General features: G+C 47.9%; 1 protein-coding gene across 5 annotated transcripts in view; it reads right to left on the minus strand.

Annotated features, from left to right (window-relative positions):
* Positions 1-24,718, minus strand: part of MPP2 (MAGUK p55 scaffold protein 2) — a 131,840-nt gene extending 107,122 nt beyond the window's left edge. For 2 of the 5 annotated variants that reach the window (XR_014518122.1, XM_083469894.1), the window contains exons 1-2: positions 24,285-24,423; positions 8,250-8,358 (exon numbers count right to left, since the gene is read on the minus strand). Coding sequence is in view for 3 of the 5 variants with exons in the window: in XM_083469894.1 (XP_083326020.1) it covers positions 8,250-8,280 (31 nt within the window). In the remaining 2 variants the exon portion in view is untranslated. Of the gene's footprint in view, positions 1-8,249; positions 8,359-18,893; positions 18,911-24,284 lie in introns of those variants that run through there. The other 3 variants (XR_014518121.1, XM_083469896.1, XM_083469895.1) reach the window with 3 other exon arrangements.
* Between the last annotated feature and the right edge of the window lie 753 nt (positions 24,719-25,471).

Genomic DNA, 25,471 nt, shown 5'->3' on the forward strand with positions numbered 1-25,471 from the left:
CCTTCCCAAACACTTGCATCCCAGACACCTAGGAATCTATTTTTATGTACATATATCCCACTTTTAGGCTACAAACCCTCCCAAAGTGGCCAGAAATTGAATAATTGTCTATTCAGCTTGGTTCTCGGAATTATAATGTTGTCTCTTTAAAAGATTGCTGCCAGTGTTTTTTAGGAACTGGGTGCCACTTCCAGCTACAGAGTACTTAAATCTTATAAGGGTACTTAAATCTTATAAATGGTACTTAAATCTATCAAGGCTGTTCAGGCTGGAGTTGAGCCAAACTTTATCAGCAAAAGTTACCAGAGAACTTTCAGTCTCCTCTCAAACTGTTGGAAAGTATCAGCAGACCCAGGGGGAAATTTGGCATAATGCCTCCCCCAGCCTGTACACACACATACACATACACATACACATACACATACACATACACATACACACATACACACATACACACACACACACACACACACACACACACACAACCTGAGCCTACAACGGGGGGGGGGTCACAGCATTAACACTCCCGCAATAACTTGCTTCCCTCATAGTCACAGCCTTGGATTCAAACAGAAATCAAGCACCCCTCTGACTTCCCAGTCTACCACTTTCCTTCTAGCTTTTAGTTCACACCACCCAACTCTCTCCACTCTGCCCTTTGTCCTTCTCACCATTCGAGAGTTGAGGGAGGAGCCCCACCCATTTGGTATCTGGCACAGACCCACTTCCTTTGTTCCCTTAATGGCCCATCACCCAGGCTATCGCTTCGCCAGAAAGCTAGCCTGGCTTATATTTTAACAGTTGCTGGATAGGATGGGGAATTCCATGTGCCAACTACGGATGCAACACAAATTTATCTTGACTGTTGAAGAAAGGAGTGGTCTTGATTCCTGCCGCCTCCCAAGCTGGTTTGCTAGGACTCTAGAGGCTCAGATTCGGAAATTTAAAGGGTGGAGCCTGGTGAGGTTGGGGCAAAGCCTGGTTAGCATTCAAATATGGAGCAGGGCATAAGAAGTAGCTGTCTTGCCAAGATATTTTGACCATCTACTCTAGATGATGATGATAATGATAATGATGATGATAATAATAATAATAATAATAATAATAATAATAATAATAATAATAATTACTTATACCCCGCCCTCTGTGGCCAGAGCTGGCCTCAGGGCAGCTAACACCAATAAAATTTCAGTAAAAACATAATAAGAAGAAAGAAAAAGAGCAATTTAAAATACAGGTTAAAATGCAATTTAAAACGCAGCGTCATTTTAAAAGTCAAAGCCATAAAGGGGAGGGAAACATAAGGGTCAGACTGAGTCCAAACCAAAGGCCAGGCAGAACAGCTCTGTCTTGCAGGCCCTGTGGAAAGATGTCAAGTCCTGCAGGGCCCTAGTCTCTTGTGACAGAGCGTTCCACCAAGTCGGGGCCAGTACTGAAAAGGCCCTGGCCTAGTTAAGACTAACCTAACCACCTTGTGACTCGGGACCTCCAAAATGTTGTCATTTGTGGACCTTAAGGTCTTCCGTGGGGCATACCAGGAGATGGGTCTCCACTACAGCAGAGCGTCTTTCCTATCACCTGTTATGTGATTCTCCCAGCTGGAAGTGCCAGGGAATGAATGGGGGACTTTATGCACACTCCCCCTGAGCTATGGTCCCTCCATAGCTGGTGGGCAGCGCACTGGCAGGGTTTGGAGTGGGGATTAGAGGCTGAAGGCTCAGAGGCGAGGCTTGATCAGCATGGGCAGAGCTAAGGAGAAAAGGGCTAAAGCCAACCAGATAACAGCTTCGCTGCTGCCACTAACTCAGGGGTCAGCAAACTTTGTTAGCAGGGGGCCGGTCCACTGTCCCTCAGACCTTGTGAGGGGCCGGACTATATTTTGGGGGGGAAATGAATGAATTCCTATGCCCCACAAATAACCCAGAGATGCATTTTAAATAAAAGCACACATTCTATTCATGTAACACTGATTCCCGGACCGCCTGCGGGCCGGATTTAGAAGGCGATTGGGCCGGATCCTGCCCCCAGGCCTTAGTTTGCCTACCCATGCTCTAACCAATCACTCCAAGACCTACTTCTTTCACCTGCAGGTGCTGAGAAGACAACCAAAACTTGAGAACCTGAAAACCATCCTGCCAAGTTCAGCATCATCCACAGTGTCTCCTTCATATTAACCAACTGGAGGATATGATGATGATGATGATGATCAGCATTGCTCCTCATCCAGATGTCAAATGTCTAAAATATTCCATTTCTGACAAGCCTGAAATTGTTAGCTGTGAAAATAGGTTATTTTGAAGTGTTTTCCAATATTCTGAAATGGTTTAAAAGATTGTATGTTTGTGTTGAATTCTGTTGTTTTGCTGTTCTGTTGTCTTCCGCCTTGGGCTCCTTTGGGAGGAAGAATAGGATACACACACACACACAGAGAGAGAGAGAGAGAGAGAGAGAGAGAGAGAGAGAGAGAGAGAGAGAGAGGTACCTTGCATCTCGAACAACTTGGCTCCCAAACAAATCAGCTCCCAGACAATCGAACCCCAGAAGTGACTGTTCCAGTTTTCAAATAATTTTTGGAAGCCGAACGTCCGGCACTTTGGTTTCTTTTGGAAGTTGAATGGACTTCCGGAATGGATTCTGTTCAAGAACCAACGTATGCCTGTATATATATTCAAACATTTTCACTGAAGCATGGCAATCATTTGAATCACTGTACTTCTTGAGGCTTTGAAAAGAGGCCAAGATGCTTGGGGGGGCGTGCTTGTTCATTCCCCCCTTGCCTCCCTCATGAGCTCCACCTGATGCAGGGTTTTTGCACAGGAAGCCATCAGTTTTCTAATCTCTTTAAGATGCTCCCTGATTTTCCCCTACTCCTCCCCTTCCCCGGCGCCTGCTCTATTACATCCTCGTTTCTGTGGCAACGAGGGGAAGAGATTTGCATCCAAGGTTACGCTAAAACTAGGGATGGATGAAAGAAAGATTTAAAGAGAGAAGCAGAGACAGAGAGAGACAGGGAGACAGACAGAGGGAGAACTCTGGCTGCAGCGCTGAACCCAAATCGCACCAGCACATCAAATCTCTCAGAATGGGAGAAGTCACAAACAGGAAGGGGCAAATAAACCCAATTTCTCATTTGTCCAATACTGAATTCAGTTCTCGGCATGTCCATGTCAGTTTTGCAATGTGTTACTTAAAAATAAAAGCACCCTCATGACAGTTCATCAGCATTTTAGTGCAAAGTTCTGCAAATATACTTTTTTTAAAATATGCAATTTTGCCTGATGTGCATGTTTTTTGCAAAGCAGACAGTTAAGTCCAGTCAAAGGTGACTATGGGGTTGCAGCGCTCATCTTGCTTTCAGGCTGAGGGAGCCGGCGTTTATCAACAGGACAGCTTTCTGGGTCACGTGGCCTGCAGGACTAAACCGCTTCTGGCACAACGGAACACAGTGACAGAAACCAGACCACACGGAAACATCGTTTACCTTCCTGCCACAGCGGTACCTATTTATCTACTTGTACTGGTGTGCTTTTGAACTGCTATGTTGGCAGGAGCTGGGGCAGAGGAATGGGAGCTCACCCTGTTGCAGGGATTCGAACCGCTGACCTTCTGATCGGCAAGCCCTAGAGGCTCAGTGGTTTAGAGCACAGCGCCACCCACATTCTTGTCCCCCTATTATATGCACACAGAGCCACACTTTACCCTAGCAGATGGGTTTCTGTACTTGGCTAGAGAAAAGGAAAGGAGAGAGGAAATAGGGGCTGCCTAATATCTAGACTGGGACACAGGTGGCACTGTGGGTTAAACCACAGAGCCTAGGACTTGCCAATCAGAAGGTCGTCGGTTCGAATCCCCGCGATGGGGTGAGCTCCCATTGCTCGGTCCCTGCTCCTGCCAACCTAGCAGTTCGAAAGCACGTCAAAGTGCAAATAGATAAATAGGTACCGCTCCAGCAGGAAGGTAAACAGCGTTTCCGTGCGCTGCTCTGGATCGCCAGAAGCGGCTTAGTCATGCTGGCCACATGACCCGGAAGCTGTATGCCAGCTCCCTTGGCCAATAAAGCGAGATGAGCGCCGCAACCCCAGAATCGGTCACAAATGGACCTAATGGTCAGGGGTCCCTTTACCTTTAATATCCAGTCTAATAGGGGCTGTGGGTATGTATGAAAGCTGTTTGGAAGTCTAGCCTGCAAACTTCATCCACAGTTGTGGTAGCTCTCAGCTTAGGGCAAGACTGACACTTTCACTACCATGTGTGGTTAACCGGCTTATGCAGAGCTGCGAGGATTACAGGCTACGCTCCCTGTGTAATCAGAAGATTCAGAGAGGAGATATAATTGGACAGGCAAGAGCTTAGAAATCGAGACAAGAGCTAGCAGGTAGATGCTGAGGATGAGTGCAGAGACTTGAAACCAAATGGCTCCTGTGGTCCATGAGATGTGCCCCCTGGGAGCAGAGGCATACGAAGGGGGGCAGGGAGAGCGGGTGCCATCCCTGGGGGGGTGACAAAAAGGAACACCACGGGGGGCTCTCGCCACCACCCCCGTGCACGGCAGCTCATCACTGCACCTCCGGCGCACTCATGTCCCCAAAGCTGTGTGAAAGCTCCTCTTTTTCCTTGGTTTTTTTGTCAGCATCACTTGTGTGGGTTCTCTTACTATTGGCTTGTTGTATTTCCTTGGTGGTGAGAGAGGCTGCTGTTGTTGAGTTGTTTAGTCATGTCCGACCCTTTGAGACCCCCTGGACCAGAGCACGCCAGGCACTCCTGTCTTCCACTGCCTCCCGCAGTTTCGTCAAACTCATGCTGGTAGCTTCGAGAACACTGTCCAACCATCTTGTCCTCTGTCGTCCCCTTCTCCTTGTGCCCTCACTCTTCCCCAACATCAGGGTCTTTTCCAGGGAGCCTTCTCTTCTCATGAGGTGGCCAAAGTATTGGAGCCTCAGCTTCAGGATCTGTCCTTCCAGTGAGCACTCAGGGCTGATTTCATTAAGAATGGAGAGGTTTGATCTTCTTGCAGTCCATGGGACTCTCAAGAGTCTCCTCCAGCACCATAATTCAAAAGCATCAATTATTCGGTGATCAGCCTTCTTTATGGTTCAGCTCTCACTTCCATACACCACTACTGGGAAAACCATAGCTTTAACTAAACTAAATGGTAAGAGAGGTTAGTGGTGCCTTAGGATGTGGTTGGTTGTCTTTGGTTGGCTGTAGTGAGGTTTGTTTTTGTGTGTGAGTGGGGGTAGGGGTGGGTGTTTGGATCAGGTTAGCCAGATTGACCCGTATGCTGCCAGGGGATTCTTGTTGTTGTCTTGTTGGACTACGTATGTGACAAAGGGGAACCATACCGGGGTGAAGGCATCTTCTTCTATTTGTCCCCATGTCAGTTTCATTTTATTGGTTAGTTTTTCTAATAAGGCTGTTTCCCATACTATTTGATACCATTGATCCATCAGGGGTTAGCAACCTTTTTCAGCCAGGGGCCAGTCCATCATCCCTCAGACCATGTGGGGGGCCAGACTATATTTTTTGGGAGGAAATGAATGAATTCCTATGCCCCACAAATAACCCAGAGGTGCATTTTAAATAAAAGCACACATTCTGCTCATGTAAAAACACCAGACAGGCCCCACAAATAACCCAGGGATGCATTTTAAATAAAAGGACACATTCTACTCATGTAAAAACACACTGATTCCCGGACCACCCATGAGCTGGATTTAGAAGGCGATTGGGCCAGATCCGGCCCCCAGGCCTTAGTTTGCCTACCCGTGATCCATGTTTACTCCTGACAGGTCTCTCCAGTGTCTGGCTATGATGTTTCTGGCTGCTGAGAGTAGGTGGGTTATGAGCTCTTTATGATGTGAGTGGGCATTATTATCTTGGGAGATGTTTAGTAGGGCCAGTTCTGGGGTGACTTCTAATACTTGCTTAGTTATTTTGCATATTTCTTGTAGGGACCTTTGAAATTTGAAAGAACAAAGGCCGCCTCCTTCAAGGGACAAACCACGTTATGATGTACAGCTGTGTTCGAAGTTATTCAACCCCCGTCGCAAACCACGTTTGTTATCAAAATTCACAGACTTTGGGCTGTTTCCAAATCAAACAAAAGCAACTGAAGTAGCCCAACAGCATTTCTGAAACAAAGACCACATGGAACAAACTGCTGTGTGAATGGAGTTGCAGTTTCTCTCAGAATATGCACCTTTTTGAGTCAAGATGAGTGTCGGAATATTTGGAATGGTGAAAATCCCAAAAGTTATTGACAAGAAGTCTGTGCCATATACACAGCACCCTGACTATCAAGTACTTCCCAAACGATGTTATAATCTTGTCCTCAGCGCCAAGAAAACAAAAGCACAAAAGATAGTTTATGAGAAACTCGTAGGAATGACAACAAACTCTGAGAGCCCCACTTAGACTAAACACCTCAAAGAAGCTGGGGGGAAATTAAGATACTCAGCACTGTTCACGCTCCTGCTTATATTTCCCAGCAACAATAAGAACTTTTGATGCAAAACACCATGGAAAAGGAAGGCCACGCAAACCCTGATACAAAAAGCAGAATGAGTCAGGATCATGTTACGCCATGGGAAAGTGCACTCGGCTTCGCAGCAACAAAAGCGAGGGCAAAGGAAAGCAAATACCTGCACAGGACCTCATTTTGATGTCTGCTACCTTCTCCCCCCACTGAATCACCAGGGCTGGGTGGTACGTGGTTTTCAACATCACAATGTATCACAACCAAATGTCGCAATATACTGATATATCACAATGTCTGGAATAAGAATGGAGCTATCACGGTTTTTCTCCAAGGCTGAGGCCAGTTCTCGGATCTGTTGTGGACCGAGATATTTCTGCATCTGGAATCTGTGGTGCAAGATCTGCAGCTGCTTTTGAGAGAAAGCGGTGCGAGTTTTGCTCTTCTTGCCTCCTTTACTTTCCTCCTTGCACTGCTGGGGAGTAGAAGTCAGATCTGGGGAGGGGGCGGCTTGTTGGGGCTGTTTGCAGAATCTGGTGTATAATAAGTGAATAACCCAGAGCTGCAAGACCACGGGGAGAGATCTGGGTTATTTCTGGGGCCCTTCCCTTCTGGGCCGCTAACAGCCTCGGGGGCAGGGAACCCCCCAGAGCAGCTCCCCGGCTCCATCTCCTCCTTCACCGAGGGCCAGTAGTAACCATTGCAGCCCATGTCAGCTGCCGCTGCCGCCACCCCTGCAGAGTAGACCCGGTAAGAGGCATTGAGGGCCAGCGGGATGCTCATGAATGGAGGAGCCGGCAGGACCCTTCCGAAGCGTGCCTGGATCACCCTCTCCCACATGGTGATTTTTGCATAGCAAAGACACATCACGATTGGTGGTATATATCACCAGGTCAAAAATTATGAAACCAATATCTTGATATGGACTTCAAAACAGTTTGGGACGGTATATTGCCCAGCCCTAGAGGCAGACTCCTTGGCTTCAACATCAGCCCCAAAAAACAACAACAATGAAGTCTTCCACCTCACACTGCTCCATTTACTGTCTAGCCCGGGGGGAGGGAAGCCTGTGGCCCTCGAGATGTGGCTGAACTACAACTCCCATCATCCCCGGCCATTGGTCATGCTTTCTGGGGCTGATGGGAGCTGGAGTCCAGCAACATCTCGAGGGCTTCCCCACACCTGATCTGATGAAGAGCTCTGGAGAACTCAACAGCTTTCCCACTGCTTTGTGATATTTTGGTTGGGCTAATTGAAGGTACCACCCTACCGTGGATTTTAGAATTTTCTTATATACCTTTACATATAGGCACGTTTGTTTTCTATAGCTGCTTTTGCGAGCTCCCCCCCCCCCCCATCATCAAGGAAAGGTGTCTCGCGAGCAAGTGTTTGGTTCTAGCCGTAGCCCCGCATACTTGCAGGCATACTTGCAGGCAGTCGTAAAATGGTACAAAGCAGATATTTGAGGAATAATCCGTAGCACAGTCGTACCTTGTGAGTTGAACAGAATCCGTTCCGGAAGTCCCTTCGACTTCCAAAATGTTTGGAAACCAAAGCCCAGCTTCTGATTGGCTGCAGGAAGCTCCTGCAGCCAATCGGAAGCCCCGGCGGACATTCAGCCTCCAAAAACAGTTCGCAAACCGGAACAGTCGCTTCTGGGTTTGCGGTGTTCGGGAGCCAAAACGTTCGAGAACTAAGCTGTTCGAAAACCAAGGTACGACTGTACTCGGAGTGGAGCAGGTTTGGGGATGCTGAGATAGGAGCGAGTCATTACCTGTCTCTGAGTCGGTGGAAGCAACAGGCATCTCAGCAGCTGGGGATGTTTGCGCAGTGTCAGAAGTTCAGGTGGCTGGCGTTCCTTCTGGTGAGTCTTCTTGGCGGTGCTGTGAAGAGGAGAGAAATGGAACAACTGATAGATGGTCTAGGGCAGGCACGTCCAACTCCCAAGAGATTGCGATCTACTCACAGTATAAAAGAAACTGACAGTGATCTATGCTTTTAGGGAGACAAAGTTCTTGAGCTTTTTTTAGGAAGCCAGAGTTTTTGAGCTTTTTTCTTGGCAGAGAGATATAACTAGGGGACCACAGATTGACCTGTTGGACATGCCTAGTCTAGGGCATGAGGAGGGCAGCTTGTCTTGTCTGTGCCTACAACCACAAGATCTGCCAACTGCAGAAAGGCACCTAAAATTAGAGAACAGGGAACTCCGAACATGTTTTGAATCTAGGGCCAGAACGGAGCTGAGCTTACAAAACCAGCTCTCATTTCCAGAAAGCTGGGGAGGAGTCAGTCGAGGCCACCAAGAGGCGCATTCAGAGGGTCTACTGTACTGAACTCAGGGACAGCAAACGCCTGTCATGGGCTGGCTGGACACAGAGGAATGGTGGGAGGCACCAGCTGGGGAACCCCCAAGGGAAGAAGGCTCAGAGACTGGAGAGTGGTAGTGGGATGACGATGAGTGGTCAGAGGGAGGAGACTGGGAGGAAGAAGTGTCAGAAGATGAAGGGGTGACAGGGCTTAGTGAGCAGGGAGAGTCTGAGGAGAGAGAAGTCCAAAATCAGCAGTGGAAGCAGGAGAGGAGGGAGGCAAGAGGCAGAGATGAGTCAGACTGGTGAAGAAGCTCTCCTCCCACCAAGTCTCCCAGAACCAGAAGAGGTATGAAGAGAGAGGAGCAGAGACAGGCGTGTTGTCGTAGTCTCAGATTGCTTGGGAAGAACCATGGGGGGAGGAGATTTAGGCAGCCTTGGACCTTCTGCTCCCACAACTGCCTCATAGGGGCAAGCCCTACCTTGAGAAGAGCTGCTGTGCTCATTAGGCCTTGTGTCCCTGAGCAGGCCCTGTTCCTTGTTCACTTACTCTGTGTGATTTATCGCTGGCTGACTCCCTGACCATGCCTTGGTCTCTGAGCTTTCATTGTTAAGGACCATTTCCCCTTACTGGTAACTGGTCGAGGACCTAATGTCCATAATGGGCGGAGACAATGTCAGTGGTGGGCGGAGCCAGAATTAAAGGCAGGCGGGTCTCTCTGCGCTCTCCGCTTAAGCTTTGATGTTGGAAAGCTCCTCTGTAAGAGCCTTCTAAAACCATTAAAAAGCAGGCTGAGATTGTCTACCCACACTGCTAATAGGACCAGGCCTAGGTTTCAGGGGGCTCTTGGCAAAACACCTCTCCCAGTGTACCCACTACCTATGTTCTGAAGATCAGCACTCCAGGAAAGGGAGCGAACACTTTCTTCCCTTAACCTTTTACAACCATAGGAATCTGTAGCTCCTTAGAAACTAGTCGGCTAAGAAATCTCAATAATCATCTAATGGAGACCTAATTGGGAGACCCCAAATGGGGGTTATATGACATGAGTTCCTAAGTCTGCCTCCTGCATCTCCACCTCCCATTTGATTCTGCTTTGGGATGCTGTCCTTTTGGGTATATTCCATTTGCGGAGTTGTGACTGCTGCTTGCAAGCCTATGGAGACGCTTCTGACGGAAGCAGTAGACTCAGGATGCTCGGGATAAGGCATTCGACTCCATCGCGGGGGATTTGCCTGCAGTGGCGCTTCTCACTACACTGCTTTTGATTTTTGGGTTGTTTTCTTTTTGCATCTCTTGGCAGTTCTTGGACTGCTCCCTGTGCTTTCCCTGTACAGGATGGCCTCTATTCGTTGCATCCTCTCCCTTCTCGAAACTGGAGCTGAACAGCTCAACAGATGCTCACACTCAAAGCATAAAAATAGTCCTAAGCTAGCTACTAACCATAAGCAGGCGAAGCGGCTTTTCAAACCTCGTGCAGCTTTACCTATTTAAAACCAGGTTGCTACAAGGGGTTGAGCAGCCTGCACCAACATGCTGCCCTCAATATATTCTTGGATTCCAGCTCCCAGCTGGCCAATGGTCAGGGATGATGGGAGTTGTAGTCTGACAGCATACGGAAGGCACCAAAGTGGGGAGGCTGGGGTACAATAACAGTGCTGGATTTGGATCAGGGAGGCCCATGGTTCAAATGAGATGCTTGTGTTCTCTAGGCTCAGGTCCAGAAATGAGTGTTGTGGGCTTTGCAATGCTTGCCTCCTAGAAGAAGAGTTGAGCATTAGATGCCCTCAAAGATAGTCTTCCCACTTCGATTAAAATATGAACGGCAAAAATCCATTTCTAGACTTACACATCCTTTGGGAGTACAGTGGTACCTCGGGTTAAGTACTTCATTCGTTCCGGAGGTCCGTTCTTAACCTGAAACTGTTCTTAACCTGAGATACCACTTTAGCTAATGGGGCCTTCCGCTGCCACTGCTGCACAAATTCTGTTCCCATCCTAAAGCAAAGTTCTTAACCCGAGGTAATATTTCTGGGTTAGCGGAGTCTGTAACCTGAAGCGTATGTAGCCTGAAGCGTAGGTAACCCAAGGTACCACTGTATAACGCTGAGGACACTGCCTCTGTGGGGAAAAGGCCCACCCCCAGAGGGGACCACACGCCATCTCCAGGCAAGGGATAGATGAATCTGTCAACCTGGTTTCTCTCTCTCCCCCCCCCCCCCAATCTTGAGTTCTTCACATTTCTGCATCAGTTTGCAAATTATTTGAGTTGTTTGCATTTAAATGCAAACTGAATTTAATCTCGCCCCCGTCCCAACAGCAAGGAGGCCTCCCTGTGGAGAGCGTGCCACAAATGGGGAGCCGCTGCAGAAAAGGCCCTGCTCTTGTGTTGCCACCCTCTGAAAGTCTCGTGGAGGAGGCACACAAAAAAGGGTTTCAGAGGATGGTTGCAGAGTCCAGGTCGGTTCATATGGGGGGAGGTGATCCTTGAGGTATTGCGGTCCCGGGAAGACCATGAGGGAACCCAAAAAGATTCCCAACCCCTTCTCTGTCAGGATAATATTCCGCAACTAGGACTGGTCAAGGCACATGAGCCCAGCTCTCCCCAAAGTGACACATGTTAACCACTGCATCGCCCTTTGCCAGCTCGCCATCTTGTAAATGTTAGCGGAACATAATAAACTGGGGAGCAGATACTATATCTGGAAAGGCGAACCTGCGGCCCTCCTGCTGTCATTGCACTCCAACTCCCATCAGCCCCAGTCAGCACAGGCAATGGTCAGGGATGATGAAGGATGTAGTACAACAACAAATTAACATCCCAATTTGTATTACATATGATCAACATATGGAAGTGAGAGCTGGAGCATAAAGAAGGCTGATCGCCAAAGAATTGATGCTTTTGAATTCTGGTGCTGGAGGAGACTCTTGAGAGTCCCATGGACTGCAAGAAGATCAAACCTGTCCATTCTTAAGGAAATCAGCCCTGAGTGCTTACTGGAAGGACAGATCCTGAAGCTGAAGAAGAAGAAGAAGAAGAGTTTGGATTTGATATCCCACCTTTCACTCCCCTTTAGGAGTTTCAAAGTGGCTAACATTCTCCTTTCCCTTCCTCCCCCACAACAAACACTCTGTGAGGCGAGTGGGGCTGAGAGACTTCAAAGAAGTATGACTGGCCCAAGGTCACCCAGCAGCTGCATGTGGAGGAGCAGAGACGCGAACCCGGTTCCAAACATTACAAGACCACCGCTCTTAACCACTACACCACACTGGCTCTCCAGGCTCCAATACTTTGGCCACCTCATGAGAAGAGAAGACTCCCTGGAAAAGACCCTGATGTTGGGAAAGATGGAGGGCACAAGGAGAAGGGGACGACAGAGGACGAGATGGCTGGACAGTGTTCTTGAAGCTACGAACATGAGTTTGACCAAACTGCGGGAGGCAGTGGAAGACAGGAGTGCCTGGCGTGCTCTGGTCCATGGGGTCACAAAGAGTCGGACACGACTAAACGACTAAACAACAACAACCACATGATCAACATAGTTGCTGGTATTTGGGGGCTATGGGGGCTGCAATGATGAGCTTCTCCTGAGCTTCAGGTTTCACTTCTACACCTTCCAGGGTTTCAGCCAACAGAAGCCACGCAATTTGCAGGCTTCTCTTTCCAAGCAAGCCACTTAAAAAATAAATAAAAACACAAGCCAAGGAAATTGCCCTGGCCGGTCACCCCCTAAGACACTCCATTATTAATGCAGCCCTCGCTGACAGCTCGCAAGAGAAATCTCAACCTGGTCTTCTGGCAGCAGAGGGAAATAATCCATCACACAGCCAACATGCCCACGAGCAGGGGCTCCATCAATAAGCGAGGGATCAATAGTACTCTGGGGACGGAGGAGTCACATCCCTTTTGCTAATGGACTCGTAGATGTTCGGTGGGGCCCGAAGGCAGACCCGGATCCAGGATCTGGGAGGGAGTCAAGCGTGGTCTCCTCGGCAGGACCCGGTTAAACTGGAAGAGGTTGAATGTGCAAAATGAGAATTCTCTCGGGCTGCGTCTTATCTGATTGGGATACTCTGTGCAAAGTTGAAATGGTGAGCTGCTTTCAGAAGCCCCACTTGTTTTGGAGCTTCTCCATATTGTAGAGATGGAAGGGACCAAAAGTGTCATCTAGTCCAGTGTTTCCCAACCTTGGGCCGCCAGCTGATTTTGAACTACAATTCCCATCATCCCTGATCACTGGTCTTGCTAGCTAGGGATGATGGGAGTTGTAGTCCAAAAACAGCTGGAGGCCCAAGGTTGGGAAACACTGATCTAGTCCAACCCCCTTCCACGCAGGAAGCTTTTGCCCAACATGGGGCTCGAACCCACAACCTTGAGATTGATATTCTACCGACTGAGCTCTGGCAAATGCCCCCCTTCTAGAGCTGGCCTTCTGCACATGCCCAGAGGCGCCTATATCACCTTCTTACTCACAGCTTCCTAGGCTAGCAGATTCCAAGGAAGGACCCTGATGAACATTTCCTGACTACTACCCTCAGCCACTTAAATTAGGGATATTGAAACCCGCAAGGAAGAATGTTGTCTTTCGATCTAGTGGGGGTGGGAAGCACAATGGATTTCTTTTGGAAACCCTTTTTGATCTTTGGCCTTGAATTATCAAAGGATTGCTTCCATTACAGTGGGGCCTCAGATATAATCACACATGCATATTCCGTCTCCAGCTCTGCTGCATCATGGATCTGTAGTCTAAAGACTGCGTAAATATCTTGAGCAGGTATTTTTCCATCCTTGCTGCCTGAACTAAGCAGCTAAAAACGATTTTGCAAATGTTTTGTAAGCATTTTAAAGATGCCAGTTTTATAAAATCTTAAAATCCCAATGGGAAAAACTGTAAAGCAAAGAGCGAAACTTTTTCTGGCAGCAGAGGAAGCCAGGAAATTTCTAGAACACTTTTTCTGCACTGATTTGATGATCTGGGCTATACATAAATACAACCGTAGCTAGGTTCTCGAATGTAATCCATTCCGGAAGTCCATCCGACTTCCAAAAACATTCAAAAACCAAGGCACGGCTTCCGATTGGCTGCAGGAATTTCCTGCACTCAATTGGAAGCCGAGGAAGCTACGTTGGATTTTTGGCTTCCGAAAAGCGTTCGCAAACCAGAACACTCACTTCCGGGTTTGCGGCGTTCGGGAGCAAAAACATCCGAGTACCAAGGCGTTCAAGAACCAAGGTACCACTGTAGTTCAATCATGGAAATTGCCTGCAATAGAATGTTTTAATCTGTCTGGAGCTGGAAATGGAGGTCAACCTCCTTCTAAAATTCTTGCAAGCATATAAATAAAATCAATTGGCTATTTACGATCCGTGGCAAGGCATCCCTGGAGGAAGGGACAGAAAGAAACAGGTTGGCTGCAGGAAGTACCTTTGTAAAGTAGGCTATGTGACAGGCACACACAGAATCCAAAGGTTTCTACATACAGTACACATCAGCTCACACCGTCTTTCCATCTTCTAGCCAGCCGAGCAAGAAACATTCTTTACAGCAGGTCAAAGGTACATTCTGCTAGCCAGGCAAAAGCACTCTAAGAGGGTGTGGAGCAACGCTGGGGAAAATATCGCCTGGGGTATTTCCCAAGGGCCAGACAGAGAGACCTGGGGGTCACATTCAGCTTCCAGGACCAAAGATTGCCCATCTCTGGTCTAACAAGAGATGGGATTTATTGTAGGGATGAGAGCATGGAGAGCGAGCCAGAGGGATTCTGAGCTGGCAGGGAGGCTAGCTGGAAATCAGGGTAACAAAAGACAGTATGAAAGGCATGGACCTCAGCCCAGTATACCTGAAGGAGCGTCTCCACCCCCATCGTTCAGCCCGGACACGGAGGTCCAGCTCTGAGGGCTTTTTGGCAGTTCCTTCATTGTGAGAAGTGAGGTTGCAGGGAACCAGGCAGAGGGCCTTCTTGGTAGCGGCGCCCACCCTGTGGAATGCCCTCCCATCAGATGTCAAGGAAATAAACAACTATCTGACTTTTAGAAGACATCTGAAGGCAGCCCTATTCAGGGAAGTTTATAATGTTTGATGTTTTATCGTGTTTTTAATATTCTGTTGGGAGCTGCCCAGAGTGGCTGGGGAAACTCAGCCAGATGGGCAGGGTATCAATATTATTATTATTATTATTATTATTATTATTATTATTATTATTATTATTATTATTATTATTATTTTATTATTATTATTATTACTATTACTCAGATACAGATAAACTAGGTGCCAAATGACTCCTTAAACCATGGGTAGGCAAACTAAGGCCCAGGGGCCGTATCCGGCCCAATCGCCTTCTAAATCCGGCCCACAGGCGATCCGGGAATCAGCATGTTTTTACATCAGTAGAATGTGCCCATTTATTTTAAATGCATCTCTGGGTTATTTGTGGGGCCTGCCTGGTGTTTTTACATGAGTAGAATGTGTGCTTTTATTTAAAATGCATCTTTGAGTTATTTGTGGGGCATAGGAATTCGTTCTTTTTCTCTCTCTCTTCAAAATATAGTCCGGCCCCCCACAAGGTCTGAGGGACAGTGGACCGGCCCCCTGCTGAAAATGTTTGCTGACCCCTGCGAAACAAAGGTTTCGGTCACCAAAACAGAATCCCTACTTGCCATCTGGGGACAAGGCAAGGATAAAGCCTTATTTTTGAAATGATGGACTGGTTATGATTGAGTCTCAGTTAAACATCTGGAGAGTTCAGGTGACAACCTTGAGCTAGGTACAGAACTTTGAGTACTTAAAGAAGAAAAGTCACTTTATCCAGGGACAGTCCACATATATATTGGGCCTACACTGACCTCTTTTTCTTAATGGCGACACTGACCATTCATAACATTAAGAATATCACTCACAACTGTGAGCAGGGCAGTGGGGTGGGGCAAGCGAAGACAAGCTGCAACAATTCACTATAACCTTGTTCACTGCTCCTGCTCAGGCTGCAGTGGGGAAGCATTTTGGTTCCTGAAATTCATTCTGATTGTGCACGTAAAATATAACTGATAGAAGTCTACAGGATGGGGCATTGATGTATGAAAACAGTCCAGATCCAATGAATCACAGGCATGCACCTCCAGATGTTGGAGATGTCCGGTGACATCCTGGCACCCAGGCAACTCTATGTACCTGGTCACAAGCATCTGATCTTTGTTGTTTAGTCGTGTCCAACTCCTCGTGACCCCATGGACCAGAGCACGCCAGGCACTCCTGTCTTCCACTGCCTCCCGCAGTTTGGTCAAACTCATGCTGGTAGCTTCGCGAACACTATCCAACCATCTCATCCTCTGCCGTCCCCTTCTCCTTGTGCCCTCCATCTTTCCCAGCATCAGGGTCTTTTCCAGGGAGCCTTCTCTTCTCATGAGGTGGCCAAAGTATTGGAGCCTCAGCTGCACGATCTGTCCTTCCAGTGAGCACTCAGGGCTGATTTCCTTCAGAATGGATAGGTTTGATCTTCTTGCAGTCCATGGGACTCTCAAGAGTCTCCTCCAGCACCATAATTCAAAAGCATCAATTCTTCAGCGATCAGCCTTCTTTATGGTCCAGCTCTCACTTCCATACATCACTACTGGGAAAACCATAGCTTTAACTATACAGACCTTTGTTGGCAAGGTGATGTCTCTGCTTTTTAAGATGCTGTCTAGGTTTGTCATTGCTTTTCTCCCAAGAAGCAGGCGCCTTTTAATTTCATGACTGCTGTCACCATAGCCAGGTACGAAATACACCTGGCGCCTGGCTAATTTTGAACACCTGTTGCTTCTGGGGCAGACAGCCAAAGCTGGGTGCCAGGAAAACTCCAGCATATTTCCTTAGTAGTGTGTGGCATTGTCTACAAGTTTTCTGACGCCATGTGCCAGCCATAAAGCAGAGCTCGTGAATTTTGCCAGTGGACAAGAGGATTGTCAAGGAAAGAGAATTAAGACCAATTGACTGCACAACTGTGAGCAGCATGCTGGCTGGATGAGGCCCTTACCTGTGCTTAAGGGACCGGAGGACTGCAAGGAGAACTGGAAAGTGTGTGGGTAGGGTAGAGATTGGTTTCTTAGGGCAAATGGGGCCCTGCCCCACCAGCCTCAGTCTGCTCTCAGCCAGTTCCCACCTGCCTGTCTGCATACTTACAAGCAGTCCAGGGTTGGCGAGAGATTTGTTGCAGGCTGAGACATTTTATTTTAGAATCAATGGAGATTGAATACTTGTTTATTCCACATAGTCCAAACACCATCGAGATCTTGCGTATTTTTAGCCCCTGAAAAGTGCTTCTTGAGGAACTGGTTCGGTTCCAAAAAGTACAGATTGATTCTGCATTACCCCAAAATGTGTACATTTGAAAACAGATGAAGGTGGTCTGTGCATTGTGTGGTGTGTGTGTGTGTGTGTGTCCATACCTGCCCCACGATGTTATGGCTGGGTGTGTACCAAGATCACAATCACAACCAGGGTGGATTAAATCAAATCGATTTAAATCATGATTTAAATCACTAGTCAGAAAGACTTGATTTAAATCTATTTGTTTGTTTTTACAGAAAGACTCATTCTTGCTGGTATAATCTTAATATTTACAACCAGACGAAGGTTTCATTTTTGGACTAATAAATTTTCAGAGTAGTTTTTACAAGTTATATCCAAAATTACTGACTTGGTTATACTATTAGAAATACATAGATTGATAATTACAAAATTATTGCGAGGTTTAATAAGTTAACTGTTTTAACTTTTCTGCTGTACTTTATTGGAAGGAGAAAAACAATCATTTCCTTCATAACAATTTAAACAATTTATTTAACTACAACAGTAACATTATAGCATATGTATCCATGTTTGTTAACTGTTGTGGTTAAACAATTTTTTAAAAAAACTTAGACTGAGTTTTAGCACACATGAAAAACTTAAAACAAATCCTTATTTCCTGATGAATAGCCTTTGGACTATAAAGTAACTTAAACAGAAAACTATCTTTAGAAAGATTTTTCCTCCAAAAGCATTTTATCTTAAAAATCTGATTTTTAAAAAAATCCGATTTAAATTTTAAAAATCTGATTTCTTTATTTTAAAAATATCATTGATTTTTATCCACCCTGATCACCACTTCTTCCTCTTCTGTTCACCTGGGGCACGAGCAGGGAGGAAAAGGAAAACCTCATCTAAGAGTGGACTTTCAAGCAATTATCAAGGAACCATCGAATCACAGAACTATCGAGCTGCAAGGGGACCCTCAGGGTCATTTAGTCCAACCCCCTGCAATGCAGGAATCTCAAACCTAAGCATCCATGACAGATGGTCATCCAACCTCTGCTATAAAAAACAAACCAGTGAAGCCCACCAGTTTTCGAGGGAGTCAGTTCCACTGCCCAACAGCTTCCACCACCAGAAAGTTCTTCCTGGTAAAGGGACCCCTGACCATTAGGTCCAGTCGTGGCCGACTCTGGAGTTGCAGCGCTCATCTCGCTTTACTGGCCGAGGGAGCCGGCGTACAGCTTCCAGGTCATGTGGCCAGCAGGACTAAGCTGCTTCTGGCGAACCAGAGCAGCGCACGGAAACGCCTTTTACCTTCCCGCCAGAGTGGTACCTATTTATCTACTTGTACTTTGCTGTGCTTTCGAACTGCTAGGTTGGCAGGAGCTGGGACAGGGAGCTCACTCCGTTGTGGGGATTCGAACCGCCCACCTTCTGATCGTCAAGTCCTGGGCTCTGTGGTTTAACCCACAGCACCACCTGGTAGTTAGTCGAAATCCCCTTTCCTGAAACTTGAATCCACCCCAACCATTGGGGATGGCAGGATCCAGACCATAGCTGTCAACTTTTCCCTTTTCTTGCGAGGAATCCTATACGGAATAAGGGAACTTTAAAAAAAGGGGAAAGTTGACAGCTACGAACCAGACTCAATCTAGGCTGAAAGCAGCACACTCAGGATAACCATACACGATTCCAGATTGAGGGGGAAATGACATTTTTGTGCTGCAAGCAGGTTAGTGCCTACGCCGCCATGGTCTCCAGGGAAGCATCAATCTCATCGTAAAACAGCTCTCTCTCTCTCTCTCTCACACACACACACACACAGACACAAATCCTACCTACTCACTCAGCAGCCTCCTCCAGCCTTTTCCCCCCTCCCCAGCAGCTGAAAAGGATTCCGACATCATCCATTCAAAAGCAGAAGCCTTCTGGATTATAGGAGCCTGATTTCACGTGACAAGCTAGGACCTGCCATGGGGCTGAGGGAGGGGAAAGGGGGGAATCGTAGGCTGCTGAGCTGCTCTGTGCTGCCAGCCTATCACCACATTCCCCCTTATGTAAGACCCTGCTCCACTCAGGCTGATGGAAAGCTCCAATGTTTGCGGCTCTTTGTTTTCAAAGAAAAACACACAAATGCCCTCTTTATTGTCAGCGGTTTTCCAGGCAGAAGCGGTACCACGGAGAGAGCCATTTTGAGGAAGAGCAGAGCACAGCTGAAATAAAATTTCATACGCATTTTTTTAAAAAGAACCGCTGAGATTTAGTTTCCATTATTTTCCCACTTTTGTTAACACCATACTTAAATGGTTGCCTTTTCTCTCTCTCTTTTTAAAGTCCTCTTATCCTTGGGAATTCTTAAGTAATCGTTTTAGGTGTCAACGTGCAACTCATCCCTCCCCCACCACAACCCACCCCCCCAGTCCAACCATTCTTATAACTATCTTGAAACTGCAATTAGAATACAGTGGTACCTCGGGTTAAGTACTTAACTGATTCTGGAGGTCCGTACTTAAGCTGAAACTGTTATTAACCTGTTATTAACTACTGTATGAGCTTTGATTTGCAAGAAAACTGTAGGGTTGTGCCACCGCTGCTCCTGCCCCGCTCCAACCATTTTCACCTCTAGAATGCCGAAATCATGGTAAATCACTTTTGTGTATTATAGAATCATAGAATTGTAAAATTGGACCAGGGGTCATCTAGTCCAACCCCAACATGGTTCTCAAACCCACAACCCTGAAATTAAGAGTCCCGTGTTTTACCAACTGAGTTATATACAAAGCTATATAAGCTATTATGATTTAAATAATACTTAAAACTATTTCTTTAAAACATGGGTGGCACTGTGGTCTAAACCACTGAGCCTCTTGGGCTTGCCGATCAGAAGGTCGGTGTTTCGAATCCCTGTGACGGGGTGAGCTCCCATTGCTCGGTTCCTGCTCCTGCCAACCTAGCATTTTGAAAGCACGCCAGTGCAAGTAGATAAATAGGTACCTCTCTGGCAGGAAGGTAAACGGTGTTTCCATGCGCTGCTCTGGTTTCGCCAGAAGCGGCTTAGTCATGCTGGCCACATGACCCGGAAAACTGTCTGCGGACAAACGCCAGCTTCCTCGGCCTTTAAAGCAAGATGAGCGCTGCAATCCCAGAGTCATCTGTGACTGGACTTAACTGTCAGGGGTCCTTTACCTTTCCCCCCCTTAAAAACTAAAGACTTTCTGCCCACAAGGCAAGCCAAGAGGCGCTTTATTTTCTACCGTATGAGAACCCCGACAAATCAAAAATAGACACAAAATACTGGGGGTGGTTCCTAGTAACGCCGCGTTTGCTAATCAACTTTCTAAAAATATGCAATGTCTGTGCCTGGACCGCAACAGGGGCTAGGACATCTGCAACTTTGAAAATTGTGCAGAAGAGGGAATTTTGGCAGGTGAAACTTGTCGTGTCAAGACCAGAGGTGGGGAAACGATTTCAGCTGAAAGGCCACATGCCCCTTCTGGGCAACCGTTTGGGGGCCACGTTTTCATGGTGGGCGGGGCCAGGGCCAAAAGTGGGTGGAGTAATAATTGCAAATTTTACCTATGTAAGTAGGCTCATTTCTACACACAGTCACATGCGCCTCTTTCATTCTAACTAGGCAAAAATATTGGGGGTGCAAATCAGGACCAGTGAGGGTTGTAACCTGAGAGGGGGGGAGAGAGATCTGAGGGCCACCTAGAGAGCGCTGGTGGTTCTCCTCTCCTGCTATAGAGTCGCACCAGCCCAGTTCCCTCTTTGCCTCTCTTGCATCTACCTAGTGAAGGTGTGCTAATCTCACACATACGTCCGCAGGCTATTGTTTTCAATCATCCCCGACCAATGGGCATGCTCCCTGGGGCAGATGGGAGTTGGACATGGGTAAGCAAATCCGGGGGCCGGATCCAGCCCAATCGCCTTCTACTCACAGCTGTCCATGGAGGCGTAGGTAAATTCTGTGTCCAGGGCAGCTGTCTACCAGCTCCATCTGGTACGCAGGCTGAGACCCTACCTGCCTGCAGACTGTCTTGCCAGAGTGGTGCATGCTCTGGTTATCTCCCGCTTGGACTACTGCAATGCGCTCTACATGGGGCTACCTTTGAAGGTGACCCGGAACTGCAGTTAATCCAGAATGCGGCAGCTAGACTGGTGACTGGGAGTGGCCGCCGACACCATATAACACTGGTCCTGGAAGACCTGCATTGGCTCCCAGTATGTTTCCGAGCACAATTCAAAGTGTTGGTACTGACCTTTAAAGCCCTAAACGGCCTTGGTCCAGTATATCTGAAGGAGCGTCTCCACCCCCATTGTTCTGCCCGGACACTGAGGTCCAGCGCCGAGGGCCTTCTGGCGATTCCCTCATTGCAAGAAGTGAGGTTACAGGGAACCAGACAGAGGGCCTTCTCGGTAGTGGCGCCTGCACTGTGGAACGCCCTCCCTTCAGATGTGAAGGAAATAAGCAGCTATCTTCTTTTTAAAAGATATCTGAAGGCAGCCCTGTTTAGGGTAGTTTTTAATATTTACTGCTGTATTGTTTTTAACACTTGATTGGAAGCTGCCCAGAGTGGCTGGGGAAACTCAGCCAGATGGGTGGGGTATAAATAATAAATTATTATTATATTATTATTCTAAATCTGGCCCATGGATGGTCTGGGAATCAGCGTGTATTTACATGAGTATAATGTGCCCTTTTATTTAAAATGCATCTCTGGGTTATTTGTGGGGCATAGGAATTCGTTCATTTTTATTTTATTTTTTCAAAATATAGTCCGCCCCCCCCCCCCCAAGGTCTGAGGGACAGTGGAGCGGCCCCCTGCTGAAAAAGTTTGCTGACCCCTGGAGTTGAAGAATAAGGGCATCTAGTGGACAACAGGTTCCTGTCCAGACCCAGATAGTAAGTATGATACTGACATGATGGCACCCTCACCAGCAAGAACCAGGGCAGCAGAGGGGTCTGGGGGACAGACTAGAGGCCGATTTACACCTTGCACTTAAAGCACACCCAACACACGTCTAAAGCAGATGGCTATCCCACAAGAATTCAGGGAACTGTAGTTCCCACCAGCTCCGGATTCAGTTGAGAGTCAGTGTGGTGTAGTGGTTAAGAGTGGCAGTCTCGTAATCTGGTGAACCGGGTTCGCTTCCCCGCTCCTCCACATGCAGCTGCTGGGTGACTTCTCTGAAGTCTCTCAGCCCCACTCACCACACAGAGTGTTTGTTGTGGGGGAGGAAGGGAAAGGAGAATGTTAGCCGCTTTGAGACTCTTTAAAAGGGAGTGAAAGGCGGGATATCAAATCCAAACTCTTCTTCCCCCGCCCAGGGCACTGAGAGCATGTGCAGAATGGAAGGGGAGAGAGGGGACGGCACCAAATTGTGTCCTTGCTCAGGGTGCTGTGTTACCAAAGTCCCACCCCCACCCCGTTCCTAGGATTTTTTGGGGGGTGGAGGGTTGCTCGTGTGCTTTAGATGCATGGTGTGAATCTGCCCTAGGACTGGAAAGACCTGGGTTCAAATCCTCACTCAGACATTTAAGTTCACTAGGAGACATTGGGCCAATATCTCTTTCTGCCTCTCTGTCCGTCTGCCTCTGTCCCTGCCTTTTTCTCTGCCTTAACCTACCTCCCAGGGTCGTTGTGAGGATAAACCAGGGAGGAAAGAACTGAATATGTCACCCTTTTTTCTTTAAAATACAGTAGTAGTAGTAGTAATAATAATAATAATAATAATAATAATTTATTTATACCCCGCCCATCTGGCTGGGCTTCCCCAGCCACTCTGGGCGGCTTCCAAAAGAATATTAAAATACTATAATACATCAAACATTAAAAGCTTCCCGAAACAGGGCTGCCTTCGCATGTCTTCTAAAAGCCTGGTAGTTGTTGTTCTCTTTGACATCTGGTGGGAGGGTGTTGCACAGGGAAGGTGCCACTACGGAGAAGGCCCTCTGCCTGGTTCCCTGTAACTTGGCTTCTCGCAGTGAGGGAACTGCCAGAAGGCCCTCAGTGCTGGACCTCAGTGTCCGGGTAGAACGATGGGGCTGGAGACGCTCCTTCAGTACCATTCTGGAGCCCCGTTCGCATCCAGAAGCAAACGTAACTAGCGATGGCACGTCTGCACATGCACGCGTTGCTTTTCGCCGCTTCTGCGCATGCGCGCGATGTCATTTAGAGCGTCTGCGCATGCGGCAAGCGGCAAAACCCGGACGTAACGTGCACCCCGCCCATCTGGCTGGGTTTCCCCAGCCACTCTGGGCGGCTTCCAACAAAGGTTAAAAATACATTAAAATGGGTTAAGAGTGTAGGACTAGGACCTAGGAGGCCAGGTTTCAAATCCCCCCTGGCCGTGAAGCTCGCTCGCTCGCGGCCTCCCTCGCAGGGTTGTTGTGGGGATTAAATGAGGGGAGAGAGAAGAACCATGTATGCCCCCTTTGAGCTCCGTGGAGAGGGGGAAAGGATGGGGTCAAACGCAATCCATCAATCAATATGACCTGTGGGGGGGGGGTATAGGGCAGTATACAAATTTAATTAATAATAAAAATAATTAAATAATTAAAAAAATAATTAATTAAAAATAATTAAATAATTGAAATAAAAATAAAAATAATTAAAGAGAAACCGGATTAAAAGCCTTCAGTAGCACCCAGGGCATCACCCTCCTCCTGTTCCCGGGTGGGGAATGAATTGCAGCGCCGGATCTCCACGCGCGCAGCAGCCATCATCAAAAAGCAAGGAGTAAAGCAAGAGTAGGGGGCGGGGAGGAGGGTGCAATGAAGAGAAAAGGGACCCACTGCAAATATTCAGATCATAAAGGGGTTGGGGGGGCTGTGTGAAAGGCGCCCCCGCGACCTAGCGGCAAGAATTAGAGGGTGGGGTGGTCAGCGAGAGCTTTAAAATGAAGAGGCGCGTCTTCGCCATCAAAGACGAAGGTCTCTATTCCGCACAAGAAGAGGGGGGTGTTAAAATCCGAATTGGGGGGGGTTGGGGGTCGCGGAATGCAAGCCTGAAATTGATGGCGTTGTAACTGACCTGTGCGTTTAGAGGAGGCGGGGGCGGGGGTAGAACGGAGAAGAGGGGAGGAAGATCAAAGACCCGGCAGGGGGGAAACTCCCACGTTGTTAGGCGCGCTCTGATTAAACACGCTCCATGGCGTGTAGGAAGGAGAAACGGCGTGAATGAACAGGGGAGGCAAAGAGGGAAAGGAACGCGGCCGCCGCTCACCTGCTTCGGTGCACAGGCGACGGATACGTCGGAGGAGCGAGCAAGCGAGCGAGGCTGGGATGCGATGGGATGGATGGATGGATGGAGTCGCTGCGCTCCGAAGCCGCTGCGAATTCCCGCGGCTCTGGATCTGGCGAGGCGAGGCTCAGGACTGGCTGGCGTCGCTACTCGGAGCGGCCTCTAGGGGGCAGCACCTCCTTAAAAGGGCGACGCTCCCGGTAAACGTGATTTCTCTGGGTCCCACCAGCCTTTATTTGTGCAAAAGCAGGGTTTGGGTTAAAGCAGAGACATCACCTTGCCAACAAAGCCAACGAAGGTCCGTATAGTTAAAGCTATGGTTTTCCCAGTAGTGATGTATGGAAGTGAGAGCTGGACCATAAAGAAGGCTGATCGCCAAAGAATTGATGCTTTTGAATTCTGGTGCTGGAGGAGACTCCAGAAGATCAAACGTATCCATTCTTAAGGAAATCAGCCCTGAGTGCTCACTGGAAGGACAGATCCTGAAGCTGAGGCTCCAATACTTTGGCCACCTCATGAGAAGAGAAGACTCCCTGGAAAAGACCCTGATGCTGGGAAAGATGGAGGGCACAAGGAGAAGGGGACGACAGAGGACGAGATGGTTGGACAGTGTTGTCGAAGCTACCAGCATGAGTTTGACTAAACTGCGGGAAGCAGTGGAAGACAGGAGTGCCTGGCGTGCTCTGGTCCATGGGGTCACGAAGAGTCGGACACGACTAAACGACTAAACAACAACAACAGGGTTTGGGTTCTCCCACCTGTTAAGTTGTGGGTGAACATATCAGACGACACAGCGGTTCTTCAGACAGCTCTTGTTTATTCACAGGCCCAGAACAGAACTGGGCTGAAGGGTTCAGCCAGCCGGCCTATATAGAGCTCAACTACAAAGCAACAGTAACAACTTTCTGTAACTATCCAATCACTGAAGGTCACTTTCAATTCCTTATTTGCATATGTGGACCCGAGTGAAAACTATCTACAGTATCCCCCTGCTGGCCCAGGGCGAGAACATCAGCACATAACACCACCCACCCAGTGCTTTTCTTCTTTTAAAAAAATATTTAGGGGTACTCTCATTTTGACTCAAGAAAATCACCTCTTCATAGTTCAAATCAGGGGAAATAAATACAGTCAATGGAAAAAAGGACAAAGATGTTTAGGGGCAGTGC

Source organism: Podarcis liolepis, assembly GCF_965112155.1.
Source record: "Podarcis liolepis genome assembly, chromosome: 13".
NCBI lineage: Eukaryota > Metazoa > Chordata > Lepidosauria > Squamata > Lacertidae > Podarcis > Podarcis liolepis.